At 37.5% G+C, this 19,967-nt stretch overlaps 1 protein-coding gene across 3 annotated transcripts in view; it reads left to right on the forward strand.

Moving 5' to 3' along the window:
• The first annotated feature begins 5,757 nt into the window (after positions 1–5,757).
• SLAIN2 (SLAIN motif family member 2) overlaps positions 5,758–19,967 on the forward strand; it is a 33,548-nt gene continuing 19,338 nt past the window's right edge. For 2 of the 3 annotated variants that reach the window (XM_026078629.1, XM_026078630.1), the window contains exons 1-4: positions 7,183–7,746; positions 10,455–10,603; positions 17,682–17,846; positions 19,177–19,338. In XM_026078629.1, the coding sequence (XP_025934414.1) occupies positions 7,559–7,746; positions 10,455–10,603; positions 17,682–17,846; positions 19,177–19,338 (664 nt within the window). In that variant the 5' untranslated portion in view covers positions 7,183–7,558. Of the gene's footprint in view, positions 6,333–7,182; positions 7,747–10,454; positions 10,604–17,681; positions 17,847–19,176; positions 19,339–19,967 lie in introns of those variants that run through there. The other variant, XM_026078631.1, reaches the window with a different exon arrangement.

Consider the following 19,967-nt stretch of genomic DNA (forward strand, 5'->3'; position numbering starts at 1 on the left):
CGCTGCGCTTTGTCCGGCCGCGGCAGGAGCGGGGGGCTCGGGGGGCACTCGGGGGCCCGGGGGGCCTGGCCCCGCCGCCCGAGTGGCGGCCTCCGCCTCTTACAAGTTTAGAAGATGCGCATGTGTTGAGGAACTTGTGGAAAATGTCTGGGGTAGGGTGGAATTAGCCCCCACGTACTGCTGTTTTTTCTTTAAATCCACATCAAACATACTTTAAGCCTTGATCTCTTTTTAACTATAGAGGCAGCAAGCGTAGCATACTCCTTCATCTCATAAATGCGTTGTCTTGCACGCTTTCAGTTATTGCTAGCTATGTAGGACCACGGTTTACCTTAGGCAGTGCCTCTCTTTTTAAATAGATTGCTTACGCTGCTGCTCCTGCAGGAGCACCTGCAGGCGCTTCTTCACCAGGTCTTTATTACACTCGCATGAGCTCCTGCAGGGAAGCAGGAAGGCTTGTTCTCTCTAAACACTGTGCTGTTCTCCAGTTGCCTTTTTGAAGTTTCCCGTGACACTGGTTGGGGAGCAGCATTAGAGCAGTAGGATAAGTAGTGGGGAAGAGTGCTGTGTCAACAGAGAAACACAGGGCAAGTGTGTACATGGAGGAAAACCTAACAAAAGCAGTCTGACTTGGGTCGGAGTTGGCTGTAAGCTCAGCTACAGAGGTTTCTTTCTGTAGTTAACCTCCAGACAAATAGACAAAAAAAGTCCTTCTGAGTTGTAATAAACGCCATTAAAAACACTTAAGTGATTCTGTGCATGGGCAATGTTTTAGTTGCTCTGGGAGGATAGGATATTTGTACTTCCTTGGAGAATTCATAAGACTGAAATCCAGCCTGATCCACTAGAAAAGTATGAGAGCATAAGTTTATTCTCATCCAGCATAAGCTTACTAAATTAACACAAGGCATCATCTTCCAGATGACAGATTTATGCAAGGCAGCTACTCTTATTTCCCATCTTATGCCTTGTAATCTATTGATTTATAACACTTTAGGGAAACAGAGTATTCTGTGTTTAAATAGGAAGTTTGGAGTAGGATGGCAAGATTTGGGAATGTCATGTCTTCTAGTGATAATAGGTATTATCATTTTTATATTAATCCTAAATTGTGGGCCAAAATAATGCACCTCTAGTGAAAATTAGAATGTCACTGTAGAGCATACAGTGACACTAATGGCATAAATGCTATGTATTTTTGCTTATGTGGTTTTGGACACTCATGGGGAGGTGGCATCGTTCGCTTTCACTGAGCACTGCCCTTGCTGGTGTCAAATGTTTGACAAATTACTTACGCTGTCTGCCTTAGTCTCCCCTACTTCTAAAAATTAAGATAATGTTTCCCTTATCTCAGCATGTATCTCGACATTATGACTGGGTTGTGTATCAAGATTAAATGTTTTTGCTGACTGCTTAATTACACTTCATTGTGGCTTCAGTCATATTTCTATGGAAATTCTAATTCTCAAAAGACAACAAAACTTAAATGCAGTCCATTGCACGTCTTTGTTTCTTGCTTAGTATTTTAGTGAGTCTACTACCAAATTTCAATCCCAAACAGGACAGTGACTGAGAGATAAAAGCATATACCTAGAAAAGAATAGTTGTTAAAATTTACTTATTGTCTTGCATGTTAAGAAATATGACTATGTATTTTAAGAAAAAACGTTGTCCTTTCTTGCTATAATTTAATAAGCACTTGATAAGTGCTTATGATAAATGCTAATGATAAATGTGATTTGGTTAGACTGAAAGGTTGACTGACAAAGTTTTTTTTTTCTGAATTATTTTATAAAAATGGAAATACAACTCCTACAACTTCTGAACATTATTTACCTCAGCCCATTGAGGCACTTAATACTCTACAATGTCTGTCTGTCTTTTTCTTTCTTTCTGTCTGTCTGTCTTATGAAGGTAGGCATACCTTTTGTCACTGTTCTGATTACTTTGTTTTTGTGCATTTGATAAATGGAGGTTATTGCTCTAAAGGAAGCTGGAAATTTTCAGAACACTAGTGGATCAATCACAGAAGAAACAAAACTGAAAATAAGGATGATGTGACTATGTTGATTTCTCTTAAAACTGTTTCATAAAAAATCCTGCTCTTAAAGCCTTGCTTATAAAGTGTCACTCAAAAGGTAATTCAGTCAACTGAAAAGGTGAATGTACTCAATGAAATTTAAATCCCATGTGAACTCTTCCAGGTTCCAAATGGGTTTGAATCACTACTGCTTAACCCAAAATCCTGTTTAAACTACAGGATTAAACCAGTGTAGAGATCAAAGGCCACTTACCACCTGAGGAAGCCTCACATGAAAGCAAACTATGCTTACTTAAATCACAGTATCTGCATAAAAAGTTGATTCATCTTGCCATTCTCCATTGTCTGTATAGAGAAGCCCAAATTTGTCTCTAGTGTTGGTTTCAGAAGGACCTTGGTGTGGGAGATAGCCAGCACCCCTAATCATCATCTGTTAACTTGGTTCTTCTTTCTACCTTATCTCATATGGGCATTCTTTGGTCCAAATATTCGTATACCCTGTTATGAAATTGTCTTCAGCCTGGCAGTAGCTGCAGGAATGATTTTCTTCACTACCAAAACTGTACTCTTTTACACTTAATGACTCAGATTGGTGCCTATGGCATTTGATTATGAATTTAAGATGGAACAGTAAATACTGTGACTGAAAATGATGCCGAAACTCCTATCTTTTAGACAAAACCCACATCCCGCAGTTGATCAGCCCTTTTTAAGATTTTAATTCTTTAAATGCTTATCAGTATGTCTACACAGGACAAATGTAGGAAAATGAAAGGGGTAAAAAGTAGAACCAGTCTGAAATTACCAACAAGTGAAAAGAACTCTGGTACTACTGCTCTAGTAGCAGTATTAGCTGCTAAAGTGGTATTACTGAACTTTGGGGCTGTTTATTTTTGCCTTTTTTTTCTTCTCTCTCCTTTGACTATGTTTAGTCAAATCCAGATATGTTTTAACACCCTTAAATAGTTTAACGGGTGAGTCAATCTTCAAAACATACATAAATTACTAAAAATATTGAAGTGAATTTAGATTGAATTTCTTGGCCATATGCCTCTAAAACCTAGGTAAGGTGCTCAAACTTTCTTCCTAATAGGGTACTGAAGGTTGCAAATAGGGGTACACACATGGTACTGGAACACCTAGTCCCATTTAGTTTGCTTTAGGAATACTAATTCCTCAAGAAGTCAGCACTAACTTTAGTTAGGGTGTTTATCTCCTCTTGAACCAGTCTGGATCAAAGTTAAGTTTGTTGAAATTTCAATCTAAGTAAGCTTTTCAATTGATTTAAAAAAAAAAGGGGGGGCAGGGAGGTGGACCAGCATGGAGAAATCCTCAAAGAGGCAGGACACAGTATACAACTCCCTGCCTGACTTGCTGGGTGAGGTTGGGTGTGGATGTGCAGCACACTAGAGACAACTTGGTAACGGTATGCAGGGTAGCTTGCTATGCCTCATCTTAAAAGTGAGTTATCTCAAGTTTAGTGCAGGATGAATGCGCGCATGTGGGCAATTACTGTAGAGTAGGTAATGTGTTGTGAATCTATGTTGTAACTTGCTTGGTGCTAACTTATGTAGCCAGTCAGCTAAGCTTTCTGAGCACCTTTATTTTAAATGTCAGAGAAGAACATACAGTGCTTTCTCTTCAAAACTTACGTAYGGTATGTGCATAGGAGAGTGCAGAGCTTGCTATATATCTGCCTTCTATACATCATTGCTCAGCAAACTTCAGAACAGTTGCACCCTCCTTAAATTATGTTGTTATAAAAGCCAGTCTAACACTTATCAGATGTTTTTCTGTCACTTCAGACTAAAGCCCCCTTGGTTGGACTGAAATAGCTAACAGCTGGCTGACTTCGTTAACAAACAAAAGGCATTTGCTGGCTCATTTAAAGTGAAATTATATTGGTGGGCTGTTTATATTAATCTTAATGCTTCAAAATAATATTTTTTTAGTGTTTTTGAAGGCCTGATATTCATTGGATATCCTGTTTGCTTAAAATGGAACACAAGTACCTTTACTATTATACACTTTCTCATTCAACAGATATTAAATTGGTACCTCTTTAATAGTTTGTCTCTGTTCCAGTCATCCATTTCCAATTAGTTGGCAAAGTTGTTGCTTTGAGATACAGAGGGTAAAAATCTTGATTGTCACCTGTAATGAGTCTTTCATCTCATATTGCTAATCTTCTTTGAGCACTAGCTTTCAATTTTGGTACCCTAGAATTTGCTGTAGTGAACTAGTAGAGTGTAGGATAAGTGTTTTAGGATAGAGCTACACCTGAATGAAATACCACTGCTGGGATAGAGCTTTACATTGCAGTATTTCCTGTTCAGTTGTTAAAGCTGCATTGTATTAATGTGGTCTTGAGCCTCTTGGAAACTGAACAGGTTCTGATCAATTCCTGCCTTGTAACTTAAGTAAAAGAAACTCATGTTTTTTCAGCTTGTGGCAGGTTAAATGTGAGTCTGATTTAGAGGGATTTTTAATCAAATTCAGATGATGGCTTCTCACACAAGGAAGATGATATGAAAATAAGCATGTATGATAAACTAATAACTCTTGTAATCCTTGCTTATCATATGAAACAACTAGTAAGATCAGACAATATTTGATTTATGGCTTGGATTAATCCATGTTCACTGTGAAATGAATGTCTGAGGACTGTTGAAAAAATCCTGAGAAGAACAATTTTTTTCCTATTTCTAATTTCTTGTGTGGTATTTATGGCTTATAYGCATGCTTGATACTTGGATATCATGAAAGCTTCAGTGCGAGTTTCCTGAATGGATTTCCTTTAGTGTCTTAATGGTATCCCTAAAATAGACTTCATAATCATGTCTTATTTAGGCACGGTTAAGTCAGTTGATGTTTCTGTTTTCTATAGGTGTTAGTAGGACTCTCAAGACTAGTGGTTAAACAGACTTTTATTTTGGAACACTTGCATTTAATAGTACACAAAACTTCTCAACATTTTTCCTTTCCCTTCCATATAAGTACCTACAATGCCACTTTACAGCATATAAGCAACTTCCTTTTGAAAAGCTTCTCAAAACACGGAAAGTTTTACAAAATCTGTGTGACAGTTCTAGGGAAGCAACATAATGGTGTTAAGAGTTTTACAAGCTCTTGAAAGCTCCACATACTTCTGGTCTCATCTCTTGTGTGCTGCCCCTTATTCCGTTCTCCAACATCCCTTTCAGGCAACAGTATCTTCCTCTGAGATGAGGAAGTGAGTAATGGCTATAATTTCCAGACACTAGCAAGGGCACAGCTAACTACCTTTAATTGCTGGTGACAGGAAGATGGTTGTGTTACCAGTGAACATTAGCACTTTGTAACCCCCTCTGAATCCTCCAAAATCAAACTGAAGTAGCACCATGTAGCTGAAAAGAGCCACTTTAATATGAAGGCTTAATAAAATTGTCAAAGCATTTTTAATGGTATTCATCGCCTTATCTTTGTGAGAGCTATAGTTCTACTGCAACTCACGTATCATTCAGAAAGAGCTGGAAACATTTAGTTGAGTACACAGACAGATTTGTAGTTACTGGCTGAGTGTTTCCCAGTCATTTACAGCTAGAGGGTTGTTACTATGGGGAGGGTGAGGGAGGAGGGAAGAGAAGGAAACCTCTGGACCAAATTTATGCAGAGCTGTGACATAGGGTTTTGTTTCTTTACAGCTAGAGATTCTCTTAAGACTTGACCTGCAGCTGCTTGTCCAAATATCCTTCTTAAAAACTAACTTGTTTAAGCTGCTTCAAATAAGACTCCTGAAAAATTTAGACCGATCGTACTGTCATGCTCTAAATTGTGTATTTTCAAGATCCTCCAGTCTCGTCATTCCCTGAATTTCTTTTGGTAGCTTTTCTTCATGAGATCCTCTCCCCTTTATTTTAGGGGAGTTTCTTACTGATTTGTCCTGGGACTTTTATTTTTACCTTCACATCCTCTTTTCAAGTGGCTTTTTTGATCCTGCTTTTAGCTGTGACGTGTTTTGTACACTCCCTTATTTCAGTGCCTCTAATGTATCTGACTGTTTTTGCTTAAAGTTAATATGGCTAAAATAAGCTTTACCTCAAGTTCCTTCCACTTGCCATCTTCCTTCTAATTCGGTCCTGTGACTTCATATTCATTTGCATGATTTTTCCTCGACTCTTGCACACGAGCAGTAGAAGGATTTTGGTGCAAAGACTTCTCCTTTCTTCCCGACATCTGAGCAGAGCCTTGGCTCTCATGCCTGTGGCAACTAGCTTCTTGTTGTATTTTGATGCGGGGGAGTGTCCAGCAGGTGAGGCATTCATTACCCAGATACTCTATTCCTACCTCAATGTCATGTGCTTTGTATTCTAAAGTTTTTTCCAGCTCAGCTCTGTCCCACTATAGCATGCTTTGGCTTGCCCTATTAGGCTGACGTTATCATGTGAGCTCGTAGTGACAGTGGGCTTTCTGCAGAAGCTTTGCCCTTTTTGTATTATGTCTTTCTAGAACTAATCCGTGGAGCCCTTGACGGCTTTAAACTTGAAATTGGTACTGCTGTGACACAGTCAACTAGTGACAGCTAAAGGAAGGGAATATTAGTGTGTGCAACAGAATCATAGTGTTTAGTTTCTTATTGCTGTTTCAAAATAGATTGATGCTCTTGGAGCACTTTTTTTTGTAGTGTTTTCTTTTGCTTGATCTTGTGTCACTGGATTATAGTTGTGGTTTTTTTACTTTGTGGACAAGTTGGAGTATAGTATTCTGGTGTGTTAATGTTTGCAATATGGGTGGTAACTATAAGCTGTCAGCTTCCTCAATCATTTTCAATTTCCTGTTTTTAGAAAGTAGTTTAGTAGTGTTTAAAGATGTATGAGATCACATTAATAATCTTCAATGTTCAAGCTCCTGTGCTACTATCAGTGCTATATCACTGTAGTATGCATAAACAGGTACAAATAGGAATGGGTCTGTTCTGGAAAGCTCTTCAGCTAAGGAGGACCTGTATCTCGAGTCAAGCTGTAGTTTGACAGAGAAATCACTTAGCATTATGAAGTTATTTCTGTCCTCTTATTTTAATTCCATAGTATCCTTTCTGTTCTTTCTCCCTTCCTGCTGTTGGGAAGAGAGGAAGGAAAGAAATCCCCCCTTGCCCCAGTCTTGCTTTGCCTAATTTTGATTTAAAAAAATTAAGTAGACTTGCATCTGGTTCAAAACTTATCTGTTCTATGCCAGATGGGAAATAAAGATCACTGCTTTATAAAGGAGTATGGAGTTCATAATTGCATGGTGCACAAGAGACTGTCTTGAAAGAGTCAGTGTCATTGTATCGATGCACGTGTTTATCATGAGGTAATGGAGTTACATGAAACATGTATATTCTAAGTTCTGACTTTTCTTGAATTGTGAGGTGAAGCAAAGGCTGTTAAAACCAATTGGCTGGAAAGAGATGGGAGAATTTGCAATATGTGTCTGGCACAGTTTCAGTGCATACTCTGCACATGAGATAAATGCAGCTATTGAAAATTGAAGAAATGAATGTTAGAGCTTAAAATATCAGATGCCATTTTGATTAGTTTTGCAGGTTTATTCAAGATATCCTGTTTGTGGACCCTTAAAACAGGATGTGCACTTCTATTTCTTGTACATTACACTGGGTGTTACTGTAAACACTTCAAATGTGCATGGAACTTCTCAAGCGCAGCAAGGCATCTCAGCTATCCAGAGTGAGTCTGTACAGCACAAAAGTTAGCTTTGTTGCCTTTGACACTTTTGTACTGTGTAAAGATACCTTAAGATAGGGAAGCATACAGGAAAATAAGTGATAAAAAGACAATTTCACTGAGTGTTAGTTAGTAAATGCTGAACACCATTTTTAGCTGTATGCAGATAATCACATAAAGTACGGCAGTTTGTGTAGCTGTTTACAAGAACTGTGAAACGGACACTTCCTGTCCTGTCCTGCACAAGGGTCTTCAGGGATTTAGTTGGGTGATGGGTTCTTAGCATGTTTGTGGGCAGAGTGCTTGTAAGGTGTGCTGAGGATACTGCTAGAAGAGATAACATGCTTTATGTATGATAGATATATTTATATATATAACAACCCTCATTCTTTCTTTCTCCTGGTCTGAGTTCAACACAGTCAGATATAGCTAATTAAATCTCACTTTTCTTGTAAATGTTTTGTTCTTGAAAATATTGTTTCTGCCTTTTAACCAGGTCTGCAGGGATTCCAAGTCTTATGTAATCTGTGAACACAATGTTTTTGCTTGATAATTTTGGGGGTTTTGTTTCATTTATGAAACATGGAATAATGATTTCTACAGAAGCTGTTTGTAGTGACCACCATGATACTGGGTGGAGGACAAGCCTGTAGTATACTACAAGACTGTAGTATGGAGCAGTGGCTGTTTGAAAAGTTATGCAAGCAGCATCCAACCATTAATCCTATAAGGAGAGAGAAGCACATCTGAGATCAGTGCAGACCAGTGCCGCTGCAGGGAGATGGCATGGTACCGTGCAGTTCCTAATCATGCAAGACATTCCTTCACATTCTTACACAGGAAATCCCCCCACACACACCTTTTTTTCTTTTCCTAGTAAGATTGCTCAACTGTTCAGACTTTCTTTCAGTAATGGAATAAAACTGGTATGAACAAGTCTGAATTCCAGTATTCTGGGTACAGTAATAAAACTGAACATAAACTATATCATAAACAGAAAAAAATGAGGCTGAACTCCTGGAAATGAAGTATAAATTGGCTTTTTTCTTCACTSTCTGAATTATATGCTGAAAGAACTTTCTGCTGGCAATATTAACTAAATATTTAGTCATGGGGATTAGCCAAAATCACACAAATTTCCATAGTCTTCTATGTGCTATGTCAGCTTTATAAAGAGGTATTACATCATGTTGTGTTGTCACAAGCTGTTTATTTTTTGTTTAAAAGACATAAACTAATAAAAAGACTTTCTCCTGCATTTGCAAACTATTTTTTTGGTGTCTGAGGGAAGAGTGGTATAAAGCATGTTCTAAACAAGCTGATCAGCATTTTGGGTGAGAGTTTTTTTGTTGTTTGTTCTGGTTTTTGTTTTAGTGTGCTTCTTGGGAGCCTTTTGTAAGAAATGTGACATTCAGGATGGTAATTTAAAAAAGAACTTTTAAAGCTGTTTATAAAACAAACTGAATTCAAGAATTACAGAGGACGGATTGGTTAATAATCTCATAATACAACTGTGGAGACTAACTTGTGTTGTTGATGTCATTGGCACAAAGAAGATGAGTTCTTGTTGTCGGCTTCGTGTAGGAGCGTGGCGCACTAGGCCGTCAAACGTTCCTAAGCCGCAGTGCGTAGCGTAGACCCGTGTTCACTTGGGATATCAAGTCTGTCATCAGACACTTCTGGAAGGAACGTTTGTTTAACCATTTCTGCGTATACAAAAGCTCTAGTTAGAGCTGTAAATCTTGCTGTTCACTGTCTTTTGTTGAACCAAATTTCCAAGTTTGGCTTTTAGTCCAAAGATGAAGCTTAAATATTCCTATTTTGTTTATGATTGGATATGGCTTTTCCTTTAAACTTTTTGTTGTTGTTTTGAGGGAAGAGAACTTCTCAGCTCAATTCTGAAGCCCTTAAAATGGAATGCTTATTTCTTTGGTCATAGAATGCTGACATTAAAATATATGGATGGGGGTGCTCATGGGCAGAAGCCTCAGTGTGTCCCGCACAACAGTATTGTCTCATTGTTTCCCCTACTCTCTGATGTCTGCATTATCTCTTGTTTCTTGTTTTTAATGCTTGACTGTACACTCCTCAGGACAAAGACAGTCTGTTTGTTTTGTGTTCAAAGGAAAAAATCTGGAGGATCAGGTGCCAGGATACAAATTATACGTAAAATAAAACATTGCTTTATCATTCAAGGGTACTAAAATGCTAGACTTGTTCTGTGCCTGTAACTTTGTGTTCAGTTTTGTGCTGTTGCTTCCTTATGATGCTTATCGCTTGCTACATCTTTGTGTTTAGGAAAACACAAAGTTGCATATTGCTTTCTTTACTTCTAAAGTAGATGCAACTTAAATCTCAAAAGGTTAATCCTGAGTTGTGCATTTATGTGGCACAGTGAAATTGCCCATATACCTAATATGTCTGAAAAGTGAAGACATTTTTGTTTCTGGCATATCAATCTGTGTATTCCAGTGTATCAAGATAGGCTTCCGCTCTTGCCAGAAATCCTGGGATAGGTATGCATTGTCAGAACTACGCTGTATCCGAGTGAGTTAATTTAAAGGTAAAACTTGTGCTGTCTTGATATTTCGGGATTTGTACTGTAGAGATATAGTCTAAGAATAGAAATAGCGTAGTGCGTAGTATCTTTTCACATGCCTGATCTTGTGCTGATTTTGTCTGCCTACATAGACTTTCTTTCTTCTTTTCAGGTTATATACATCTCCAAAGAAGAAACTGACTCCAGTGCAAAAATTTGTTAGTCCATTAATTTGGTGCAGGCAGGTATTGGATTACCCAAGTCCTGATATTGAATGTGCTAAAAAATCGCTGATCCACAGGCTGGAACAGACAATGTCAGGTGAGTTCATGCATACGAACACTGTTGGGTTGTGTAGGTGATTCAGAATTCGATGATACTTGAGAGAAAAGGATTAGATGCAGCAGTTACTTCTGTCTAAAGCTTTTGTAATGGTTTGCAAACAATAATTCACTTTCATTTTTAGGACTATGTGAGTAAAATGAAAGGAAGCATTAGACCATGAGTCATGATTTCAGAGTTTTTTGCCACTTGCATAGTTACAACTTGGTCAGAAATTTTCAGGAAGAAACAAAGTCTTTAACTTGGAGATCTTTTTTAAAAAATAAATCTCTTTCATGTTGGATCAAAACACTGTATTAAACTAGCATAACTGTTAGATATTTGTCTAATACGTTAGCACAGAGTTTAGTTTTCTGCTGGATGAGCTGTTTTCTTTCAGCTAAGGAAATGAAGGCTGAAAATCTCAAATACTTTGGGGAGAGAATATTGATTTCTTCTCCTCCCATCCTTAGTAATTTAAGATCTTGCCATCATCAGATTAAGAAATGCAGAATTCACGGTTCCTTCTTGAAATAAAGTAGGGGGTTATATTTAAAACTGGAGAAGGATTGAGCATTTGGCCCTCTGAGGCTGAAAGTGTGCCTTCTCCATCATCTTGTTACCAGCCTCTTTTTGATGTTCTACTAGCAGTAAAATGCCAAAGGTCTAACTAGAATTCTCTACCCGACTACTTTAATTTCTTCCTGTCAACTAACCAGCACTGCTGTTCCGTGTATATGCTCTATACTTGTCTGTAGCCTTTAACTCTTTTCCAGAACTTTATTTTTTTTGCTTGAGCCTGTTTTTATTTTTAAAAAATCAATTATGCTATGCCATGCCTTTTTTTTTTTTAACTATTTCTTTTCTCACCCCATATTTCTGTCTCTTTGCACTACATGCAGTTTATTTTTCCTAGACTTATCTTCAGGAATTAGCTGAATAGTTGGACTTGGACTAAGAACATCTGAACATTTAGTTCCACCTGTGTCCCCAACTCCTTTATGTGGTTATGCATAAACTTTATGCTGAGTTTATTTGACTGTTACTATTCTCTCTCCTTGAATTCCTGTCTGGAGCAATTCCATCTTTCTTGTGGTTTGTATTGAAATCATTCTTAATAAAGTTTGAAATATTGCTAGTAGCTCAAATGAAAAATCCTTTCTCTTTCTTATACAAATAGCGATCAAAGTGGTGACAGTACCCTTTAATGAAGTTACCTTTCATCTTTCCCTGTTGTGCTTTGTGTGCTACCTTCACAAATGTCCAGACACTGTTTTCATGAACAGTTAAAATGGTATATAGATTGCTGTAGGCATAGACTAAAATTCTAAACAATAAGTGCCCAAATCACAAGAATTTATGAACTGTGATGCAAGTTTGGGAGTTTGGAGAAACTGTACGACTTAACTGAGTATATAGGATTGGATTTCACTATAGGATAAGCAGCAACAATTCTCTTCATGGCTTAATTTTTGTCAGAATTAAGCAGAAATCTTCCAGAAGTACCACAAATTCTGTAGCACTTATGGTATCTTTAAAAGCTTAGTCACAGTTGCAGCAGAGTGGCAGGGAGGTTCCAACTATGAAGTGGGTAAACTTGAAAGTGTTCATATTCAAATTATCTTTAGACAGCTTTGCCTCTTTTGTTTTCCTAGCTCTGAAAATCTGTCTGTAGCAGTGGTATCTGCAAGAGTATGGCAACTCACCTACAGTACTAATAAGGGAAAACATTAGTGGTATAAGAAATGGGTACTGATACTGCTGTTTGGAGAAGACTGCATGAATTGAAAAAGTGGAGTTATAATGGAAAAAGAGATTGTCCTTCAGAGCAAAGCAGAGTACTTAGAGAAATAGGGTAGCAAGAAGCTCCACTAGCAGGGAGGAGGGACTTTTGTGACCTTCTTTGTTCCATGCTCCATGACTGCTAGAATATCTTGTGCCATATATCATATATTGTAATTGTACCTCATGGACCCCTGTCACTCAGCTTATTATTTACTGATTCAGTGTATTTCAGTTCCAGCCTCCATTGATAAGGCTTTTCATGCTGGTATGTTACTTTGTCTCCTGAATCCTTGCTGATGTTTCTTTTCATCAGCCTCTGTTACTATGTCTTTCTAATCCAATCTGTTTCTCTTATTTCTCTATCTCAAGTGGTGGTCTTGTATTCCACATTCAATTTCTCTTCCCTTCTTATAAGATAACCTCTTTTTCCATTTCATGATTTTAAAAAAAGGGAAGAGGTTTGCAGCTCCTTGTTACTGTGGGCTAACAGTCACTGAGAACACAGGATGCACAGTGCCTTTGCACTCTTGAGTCCAAGTTTACAATTGCAGTGAGTCCTGCTCAGTTTTGGAAGTATATTCAGACCAGACAGAACCTTAGAAGTATCCTGGAGCCTCTCTCAGACCTCTCTCAGCTGTGCCTCAGGTCACTGGTCCAAAATGCAAGAGTAAATGACTGGAAACCAACACTGTCACCACACATGGTAGTCTAAAATGGTATCAGGATTTTTCTGGTAGAGTGCCTTATGAAAGAAACTGCAGGAACACAGATATATTGCACCCAAGAGACAGAATTTCTGGAGGAGATGCTTTCTGAAGACATGGTTGCACTGTCAAGAAGTAGAAGCTGAAAAGAACAGTTTTGGTCATATTGCAGTTTTAACTGTGTGGCAGTAGATTATTCTTATTTAAATATTTGATATCAAATGCATGATCAGCATAGCCCATTGCAGAAATGTGTGGCTATATGTGTAATAAGAACTGTCATATTTTCCATGCTGAGTGAGTGTGATTTCTGGATTAAGCATTGAGCTTGCTCAAAACCAACCATTCTTTAGCTAGCTTTGGCCTCAGTGATAGACTTCACTAATGACTGGTTTGAATTACTACAGAAACTGCCAGAATAAATTTGCCACTTAACTGTAACAAAAACAAGTAACAGATCTCCGGAGTCTGAAAAAAATGGTCTTGATTCATAAAATAGGTCTTCTAAATTACTTAAGCATGAGTTTTCTACAGTCATTTTTTTTCTATTCCTCTTTTCTAGAGCAAAAGAGGTATTCAAGACTTCTTTACAAATTGTTGTCTAAAAGTGCGTGCTGCATATTGGTTCTGAATATTATAAAAATATATATATTAAGATGAAAAAAATCTGCTCAGTAACCCTCCCCTCAAGTGCTTTGAAAGCTAAATGTGTAGTTTTATGTAAGCTGTTTCATCTTATATAACTGGATTTTTTAATATGAAAATGGTGCTATCAGTTCTATGTACTAAGGCTGTCTGATACTCCTAATAAAGATCATATCTTTAGTTATTGTATGAACACTGTATTCTGAAGTTCTAGAAATCTCTGTTGGCAAAACTTTGGGAACTCTGKGCCAGAAGAAGGTTTGAATCCATCTTTTTTTCCTGGGGAAAAATACTGTGCTGATGGGAGGTACAAGTTCATACTTACCCAGGATGAAAAATGATGTACCATGTAAAGTTTCTTTATGTACCAGGGAACACTTTTTTTTGTGTGTAACGGAAATGTGCTTTCCTTCTAAAGAAATCTGTATGTGATGAAACATTTTGTATCACAGTGACTATATACAAAGAGCTTGTTTTAAGGTTATACAGTATCACAATTGTTTCCTAATAATGTTTAATATTTAAATTTGCATAAGTACAAAATAAAAAAATTGTTCTACACACTTACCATTTCAGTTTTTTACCATTTTCAGCAAATGATTAGAAAATAATTTTTTGGCTTGAGAACAATGATTCTGTTGAAATGGATATTTTTGTTTTCTTGCTTGGATGCCGAAGGAACTTGCTATGAAAGGAGTTATCCCATCAGAGTCAACCAGAATACAACCTGCTTGTAATTACCAGCTTGTTAGTTGAGCTTTGTAATGAAATGCAGCTTTCCATTCTGACACTCTCAGGAAAATGAAATGGAGGTACCTCAATACTTGCTAAAATTCACCATCCCCATTCTCAAATTAGCACATACCATTTAGGACTTGCAATAAAAACTGGAATATAAACTGTCCATCCTCTATCTGTAACTGTCTCTTCATGCACTCTAAAACAACTTTAACATTAACTGGTTTAGCATCTGGAGAGTATCTTTGTAGGAGGTGTGGTTTAAAGAATCTACTGCTCGTTAGCAGCAAAGTCACCTTTTCTACTGCTTCTGCCTCTGTGCTGCAATCTGCCATCTGTTCAGTTGTGCTAACACAATGGTTTTTGAGGTGCTACTAAAAACTGAAAAACTCAGTTAAAAACTGAAATGTTTTTAATTTAAAATTACTTTAATAGTCTGGATAATTGTGCAGTCCCACAAGTGCTTGTATTGGACAGCTGGGGAGGTTGTGACCAAGAGCAAAGTGGGGTGGGAGGAGGAGCTGCAGCAGGCTTTGCTGCTGAAGGCAGCATTTTGTGCAGCTGTGGTCTCCTTTGGCTGCTTGTAACACACAAAAAAAAGATAAAGCTTACACTGAATAAAAGGATTTTTAGTAAACAACTCTGTACCAAGCTGTCTGGTACAACAGAGTTCAACTCCATGTTCAAGTCCACCACTATCACTAGCCTAATTGTTACTGTACCAATTGCAGCCCTTTTTTTTTAGTACCAGAAGTGTGGCACTATCCTTTTAAAAAGTTTAATTTCTGCATTTTTTTCTATAACCTACTTAGGTGTGTTGTTGCACACTTTTTGCTAGGCCTATGCTAGTCAGTTTACAATATATTTATGCATAGTGTTAAAAGTGTCATGCCTTTAAAGAGAGTTTAGTTTCTAGCAGCTAGGTAAGCTGCAAGTTGACCTAAACTGCATATCATAAAGTTTTGATCTCTATCTTTCAGTTTAATTTTTGCAACATACTCAGTTTTCTGTTAAAATATAATTCAGTTATCAGTTTGACATAAAATATTTTCAGCATTGAAGGAACTGATTTTATCAAAACTGACAAAATTTCCTTTGATTCCACCTTTGCCCCACCGAAGTTCCATTTTTCTAATGTATTAAAATAAAAGGTAAGTTTGAGTAAAATGAAATAGGCTAGGCATTTAAGTAGCTATATGAATCATATGCCATAACCTGGCAACTAGGTGAATAGAGGTATTGCGTTTGCCAGTAGTGACAGTGATCTACAAATACTTTAGCACTGGAAATTGAAACATTTAAGATAAATAGCAGAACAAATTATCCAGTTCTAGACCTTATATTGTATATGGGATTGAAGCACACTGACAGAAAAATCGCAAAGCATTAAACCAGGAGGTATACAGAAGGGAGCAATCCTACAGTCAGTTTGAAGAAGTCATGAAGTAATGTATTTTAATAACAAAGATTCTTAATGCTTACTTGACTGGATAAGAAATATAGAAAATACGAGTATGAAATTCTGAGTAAATGAATTGCATTCCCAGGTAGCCAAATTTTGGCATACCTTTAAGAATTTCATTTGGCTGAAGTGTTAAATTGTCAATAAAAATAAGAAAATATTAATCAGCTCTTGCAAGTAGTGTTAGTATGGACTTCTTTTTTGTGTTTGAAGCAGTGACAGTTTGGTCTAACTTGATAAAGATTTGGCGTTTTCCCTAACCAATCTGGCAATATAGTGATTTGTGTAATCCTGGTGCACTTGAAAAATACTTCCTGAAAAACTAATACTATCTTATGCTTCCTTCCTTTAGTTACATTATTTATAAAAATGAAGAATACTAGAAAGGAATGACCACCATGTGGCTTTTCCTCATAGACTTAGTTTTGGAGAGGCCTTTTTAAATGGTAGATTTGAACAGTACTTAAATTTGAGAGTTGAGATAAGAACCATAGTTCTCATTTCAGCTAATATCATAGTTATGGTATTAGGGTGTACCATATATTGTGGCTATGTTCTCTGCTTTATTGTGCCAAACAGGTTCATGGTATCCAGAAATGTCAAAATAAGCTTTTGCCAAGCTTAACTGTTTTTCCTTTTAGCCCATGCTTTGGACAACTTCATAGGTGTGTAGTTGGCATTGCTAGTTTTGTGGTGCCAGTCTTTGGGTTGCTATTGAAATACTGTGTGATCTACGCAAGTTTCTGAATTCTGGAAAACTAGACATGAACTACATTCCCATTTAGTTTATATGTATTTTATTGTTCTGTCACCCTGAAAGAGGCCACTGCAGGAGATATTCTTCAAGCGCTGGCTTATTTAGTTTTATCTGTATATGTTAACACTGTCTCAGGGATTAGCTAGAGTTCTCGGACAAGAGCTAGGATGAAACCTAAGGGGAATGAGAACAAGGCTATTTTGGTTGTTTGTTTTTTAAAGAATTTGAAATGGCAAAAATCAAAGGTAACTGGCTTAGAGGTATCGTTTTATCATTTGCTTTTATATCTGGAAATCACATGATGTTTTCATCTGGCTAGCTAGAGTAATGCAATGGTTCCTAAGTAGTAGCCAAGAACAGTCTTTCTCTGTCAGTATTATACAAGAGGACCTTTTTTTTTCATTGGGCACTTGCTATTATTTTATAACTTTTGTCTTTTTCCAAGGTAGGTTGATATGGAGGGTTGCATCAAAAGTTGATTCAGCCTGTAATCAAGACACCTGGGCTTCATATACACTCTCATATTGGTATATGCATGGATACCAGTTTTTTTATGGCAAAATACAGGGTGACTGATCTTTTGTAGCCCATAACACTTTGTTGTATGCTCTAGTGTGTATGTAGTTGCATACAGATTGTATGCTGTGGTAGCTTAGCTACTGTCTCTTGAGTTGCTTTCTCCTCCTTCCCAATGCTTAGGTTGAACATCTTGAGTGGAAGAAAATAACTCAGGCATAGTGATTTTAGATCTGATTTTTATTGGGAAAATAATTGTTGTTATCATGTCTTGCCCTCTTCTCCCACTCCTTTCACAGTAGGATTATGTCTAAGAGTCTAAGAGACTAAGCTGGAAAACTCCATGGCAACTGAAATGTTCTACTTGACTTGTCTAGTAATTAAATCACACTGAAGATATCGTATAGCATTATGTTCATTTTTCACTGGTTCCTTTAGTATAATTTGTCACTCTCCTTCTCTTCCATGCAGTTCTCAAGAGACAGAGTTTGTACGGTAACCCTTTTAGTGTGGTCAGTTACGCAAGCTCCTATAGTCCAAATACTAGTAGCCCCTACAGCAGTGGTTTCAACTCTCCCTCCTCAACACCAGTGAAATCTGCTTTAGTGAAACAGCTCATACCTCCTGGTACCTCAGGTAAGTGCATGTGTGGTTCCTCCCCTCCCCTTACTTTCAAAAATACATGCTCAGGTAGATCACATTGACATGGAGCTAGAGTAAGAAAGACACCAAAAGCCTGGGGGGGTTTTGTATGAAATTTGTGTCACGTAATATTTAAACTTTTTAGGAAAGGCTTTTTGACAGATGACTTGGCATGCAATGCATTAAGAAAGTATTCTCTGGATCTCCGTGTCTCTAAGGTTAACAATGCATATTAGCAGTTAGACCAAAACTCCTTGCATTAGTACTGTGGAGTCCCTAACATATGTAAGGAGCTTCTAGAATTGACCTTCTAATTGACGGGAATATAGGTTGCATAGTACGTGTATGGTATTACTTACTCTTGTGTTCACTGAAAAATTTGGTATAGACAGTGTCAATGCATCCATCAGTAGTTCTGTGATGTGAACAATATAATCTAAGGAAGAAGCATATATTTCAATTAAAGGCATTCCCTGAGGCTTCGCAGTCATCAATATAAGCAGTAACTTCTGGCAATGTTTTCTGCCTTTATTCTGGACCTTTGACTCTTTCTTTGAATCAGGAAGATTGATACCTGGAACGTATCTCTACAGTGAAGTCAGGAGGTTGGCTTATAATATTTGCTTTGACTCAGATTAGTTTGCAGGGAAGGTGAAAGTGTGTTTCATTGACTGTCCATCTGCCTGTAGTTCACTGTGGACTTGTAAAGAGAAGCCTGCACTGCAGTATATTCACTGGAGTCATTACCCAAGTTTGTTTTAATCTAGGTAGCTCTGCTCTGCATTATATGCTGCAATCCTCTACCTGACTGCAGTATAGAATGATGGAACATAACTAGTAACAGAGTGTCAACAGGAAGGCAGCAAACAGGAAAGTTTTTCTACTAAGCTGTAGTTTAGCAAAGGTGTGTATGTATAATAAGAAATAGCATTTTCAGATAAACTACATTTTAAACATTTGAAAATGAATCAATATGCAATGGATCAACAAATCCCTATTGTATAAGAAAGATATACAAGTATTCAAACTTAAGTTTTACAACATGCAGAGAAGAGAACAAAAGCACAAGCAGAACAGGTATGCAGTTGCTCTTTCTGTAAGAGCTGTGCAAATTCATAACAGCTGAAACTTGGTACATGTGAAGCAGATTATATGTCATTAATTTCTTCTGCCATCGTAACAATGATTTTATGAAGTTACTCATTTTTAGAAGATAATGACTAAGCTCTGTTTACTATAAGTGATATTTTCAGCCTAAGTTTGTAATCAATTGGCAGTCAACCTCAGTGTCTAACATTACTGTTACTTTATTTTCTTTTTGTAGGTCATCTTAAAAGTTCAGCAGATAGAAACCCTCCACTAAGTCCACAGTCCTCTCTGGACAGTGAGTTAAGTGCTTCAGAGATGGATGAAGACTCTATTGGATCAAATTACAAGCTAAATGATGTTACAGATGTGCAAATTTTAGCACGAATGCAGGAAGAAAGTAAGTGTTCTGCATCAAATCAAGCAGGACAATTGATCTTTTCTTATAACTGTGGTATCATTTGTCTTTCAAAGCATGATGGATTGCATCCTTAGATAACCCTCTACTATCCCAAAGGGACGTAGTGAGTACTTGTATGTTCTTCCAGTATATGGGCAAATCAGTCTTGCAATGGCAATAAAGCAAAGGCTTGAGAAGAAGTAAATGGGGAAGTTTTTGGAATGGGACTGATACCTGAATATTGCTAGGTTTGAGAACTAAGCACCAGAAGAAAGAACAGAAGAATCCTTTAATCAAAGGAGAAGGAATGATGAATTAAGGAGTCTGAGCAGAGGTAAGAAGTCAGGTACTACTTGGGAGACTTGCAGAGTTCTCCTGGAGAGAGCTGGCGGAGGCCAGGGAAGGATTGAATTGGTAACATTTGAGAAAGAAGGGCATAGGCTTGAAGGATGAAGAAAAGCCATATTTTGTAACGCCCTTTATCTTTGAAATGTAATTTAGTAGTATAAGTAGTCTGTTCCTATCTTAGTGGAAGGTTGAGAACAGGAAAGGATGAATGGCGAAGCATTTATAGTGCATCTGTTGGCAAAAGTCTTGTACTGACATGGCATTCTTTTGCACTTCTGAGC

The sequence above is a fragment of the Apteryx rowi genome, unplaced genomic scaffold (assembly GCF_003343035.1).
Source record: "Apteryx rowi isolate R43461 unplaced genomic scaffold, aptRow1 scaffold_481, whole genome shotgun sequence".
Lineage (NCBI taxonomy): Eukaryota > Metazoa > Chordata > Aves > Apterygiformes > Apterygidae > Apteryx > Apteryx rowi.